Raw genomic sequence first — 3,000 nt, 5'->3', positions numbered from 1 at the left:
GCGGGGGCTGCGGGGACCCCAGGCTGTGTCCTCGGCTGTTGTTTGGGAGGGTTTGGGGGGTTACATAAAGCTCTGGCTCTGCGTGACAGGGTCACCCCGACACCCCCCAGTGGTGCCCTCGGGGCTGGGGGGCCGATGGGGCGGGGGGGGGATTGCACCCATCCCCTCCCTGTGGGGCAGCGGCAGATGGAGCCCCACGATGGGCACGGAGGGGCAAGGGGACCCCCGGGGGGTGCGGGGGGACCCCGTGGGGCAGAAGGGAGGCTGTGACTCTGTGGGGCACAGGATGGGGGGGCCGTGGGTCACCCCCCCGTCCCCTCTCACCCTTGTCGCGGGGCTGTGCGTGGGGATGGACCCTGTGCACCACCCCCGGGGATGCCCCAGACCCCCGAGGTTGTGCCCCCAGGGTGTCCCTGAAGGGGACAGGGCAGGAAGGAGGAGCCGGTGCCCCCCAGCCGGAGATGCCGGGGGGAGGCCGTGCCCCCTGACGGAGGCTGGGGATGGCCACGGCTGGGGGGCGCAGAGCCGGGGCCCAGGGCAGCATCGCGGCTGTTCGGGGTGGGAAGTGCCCTGGAGGCATTTGTGGGGCAGGAGGGGGCTGTGGTGTGTGTGCTGGGGCTTTGTCCCCCCCGTGGCCTCCAGCTGTTCCCCTGGTCACACTTGGTGGTGTCCCTGCACCCCCATGGCCTGTGCTGGGGTCACCCCCGAGTCACAGAACCGGCTTTGGGAAGGACCTTTGAGGCCGTCGGGTCCAGTGCTGAGCCAATGCCCCCGAGCCGTGTCCCCACCTCTCCCTGGCCTGGGGGTCTGCTCCCCCTGCAGCCCCCCTGCTGGGGTCCCACCTCAGCCCCGAGTCAGAACTGCTGAGGCTGTAAAGGACCCCTCAAAGCAGTGGGACCAGCGCTGACCCACCGTGGCCAGGGCCACCGAGCCACGTCCCCAGGCAGCACACTGGTCGGGGTTGGGGTCACAGGAGCTCAGTCCCGCGGGGTGCTGGGGGGCAGGGCTGACCCCCCGTGTCCCCTGTCCCCAGGTGCTGTCCCTGGGTGCCGATGTGCTCCCCGAGTACAAGCTGCAGGCGCCGCGCATCCACCGCTGGACCATCCTGCACTACAGCCCCTTCAAGGCCGTGTGGGACTGGCTGATCCTGCTGCTGGTCATCTACACGGCCATCTTCACGCCCTACTCGGCCGCCTTCCTGCTCAGTGACTCCGAGGAGGCCCAGCGCCACCACTGCGGCTACTCCTGCAGCCCCCTCAACGTGGTGGACCTCATCGTGGACATCATGTTCATCATCGACATCCTCATCAACTTCCGCACCACCTACGTCAACTCCAACGAGGAGGTGGTGAGCCACCCCGCCAAGATCGCCATCCACTACTTCAAGGGCTGGTTCCTCATCGACATGGTGGCCGCCATCCCCTTCGACCTGCTCATCTTCGGCTCTGGCTCCGAGGAGGTGCCGTGGGGGCGCGGGACGGGGCGGCGTCGGCCGGGCCGCGCTGCCTGGGCTGCTTTGCTGCTGGGGGTTGTGTTTGGGGGTCCCAGCCGTGCCCCCCGTGCTGGGGTGCTGGGAGCTGTTCCCTGGGAGCCGGTTCCTCCCGTGGGGAGTGCCTGGGGGTCCCACAGCACCCCCGGGCCAGGACAGCACCGGTGACCCCCCTGAACCTCCTTCCCCGCCCCCCTCTGCTCTGGGTGGGACCCCGGGGGCACCTGGGGCCGGTACGGGGAGCGGGGACAGGGGCTCGTGGCACCCTGTGCCCTGCCAGGGATCTGTGGGAGTTCTCTGGCCCGGTGACCCCCCCTTTCCTCCCTGCCCAGACACCTCCGCCCTGGGGGGCACCCGGGGCAGGGGGAGGCTCCTGGGATGGAGGTGCCTGCCTTGGGGCAGGGACCCCCCGTCCCTCCAGGGTTCTGAGGGTGTCTCCTCACCGCCGAGCCCCCTTTCCCCCATCCCCCGGACCGTGACACTCATCGGGCCGCTGTGGGGAGAGGGGACGGACCCCCCTCACCCTTCCGGGGGTCCTGGGGGTCCCTCCGCCCCCCGTAACCCTTTGGGTGCCTTCCCGCAGACCACGACGCTGATCGGGCTGCTGAAGACGGCGCGGCTGCTGCGGCTGGTGCGCGTGGCGCGGAAGCTGGACCGCTACTCGGAGTACGGCGCGGCCGTGCTGTTCCTGCTCATGTGCACCTTCGCGCTCATCGCCCACTGGCTGGCCTGCATCTGGTACGCCATCGGCAACGTGGAGGGGCAGCGCACGGGCTGGCTGCACGCGCTGGGCCAGCAGATCGGCAAACCCATCAACGGCACCTCGGGGCCCTCCATCAAGGACAAGTACGTCACCGCGCTCTACTTCACCTTCAGCAGCCTCACCAGCGTCGGCTTCGGCAACGTGTCCCCCAACACCAACTCCGAGAAGATCTTCTCCATCTGCGTCATGCTGATCGGCTGTGAGTGCCCGTGGGGTGGGAGAGCCCCCGAGGGGGTGTGCGGAGCGGTGTGGGTGTACCTGTGCACCTGTGGGTGTATCTGCACACCTGTGGGTGTATCTGTGCACCTGTGGGTGTACCTGAACACCTGTGGGTGTACCTGTGCACCTGTGTGTGTACCTGTGCACACCTGTGTGTACCTACACCTGTGTGCACCTGAGGGGGTGTGCGGAGCGGTGTGGGTGTACCTGTGCACACCTGTGTGCACCTGTGGGTGTACCTGTGTGCACCTGTGGGTGTATCTGCACACCTGTGGGTGTGCCTGTGCACCTGTGTGTGTGCCTGTGCGCACCTGTGTGTACCTATACCTGTGGGTGTACCTGTGCACACCTGTGTGTACCTACACCTGTGGGTGTACCTGTGCGCACCTGTGTGTACCTATACCTGTGGGTGTACCTGCACACCTGTGGGTGTGCCTGTGCACACCTGTGGGTGTACCTGTGCACACCTGTGTGCACATCCAGGTGTGCTCGAGAGTCCCCCAGGCCTTAGGCAGCCTCGTCTGCACCA

General features: G+C 67.9%; 1 protein-coding gene across 1 annotated transcript in view; it reads left to right on the top strand.

Moving 5' to 3' along the window:
• Nucleotides 1-3,000, top strand: part of KCNH2 (potassium voltage-gated channel subfamily H member 2) — a 30,607-nt gene that overhangs the window by 21,117 nt on the left and 6,490 nt on the right. Inside the window, exons 7-8 of the mRNA XM_033512165.1 lie at nucleotides 1,034-1,459; nucleotides 2,073-2,594. Of these exons, the coding sequence (XP_033368056.1) occupies nucleotides 1,034-1,459; nucleotides 2,073-2,594 (948 nt within the window). The remainder of the gene's footprint in view (nucleotides 1-1,033; nucleotides 1,460-2,072; nucleotides 2,595-3,000) is intronic.

Source organism: Parus major, chromosome 2, assembly GCF_001522545.3.
Source record: "Parus major isolate Abel chromosome 2, Parus_major1.1, whole genome shotgun sequence".
NCBI lineage: Eukaryota > Metazoa > Chordata > Aves > Passeriformes > Paridae > Parus > Parus major.
This window is presented reverse-complemented; position numbering and strand designations above follow the sequence as displayed.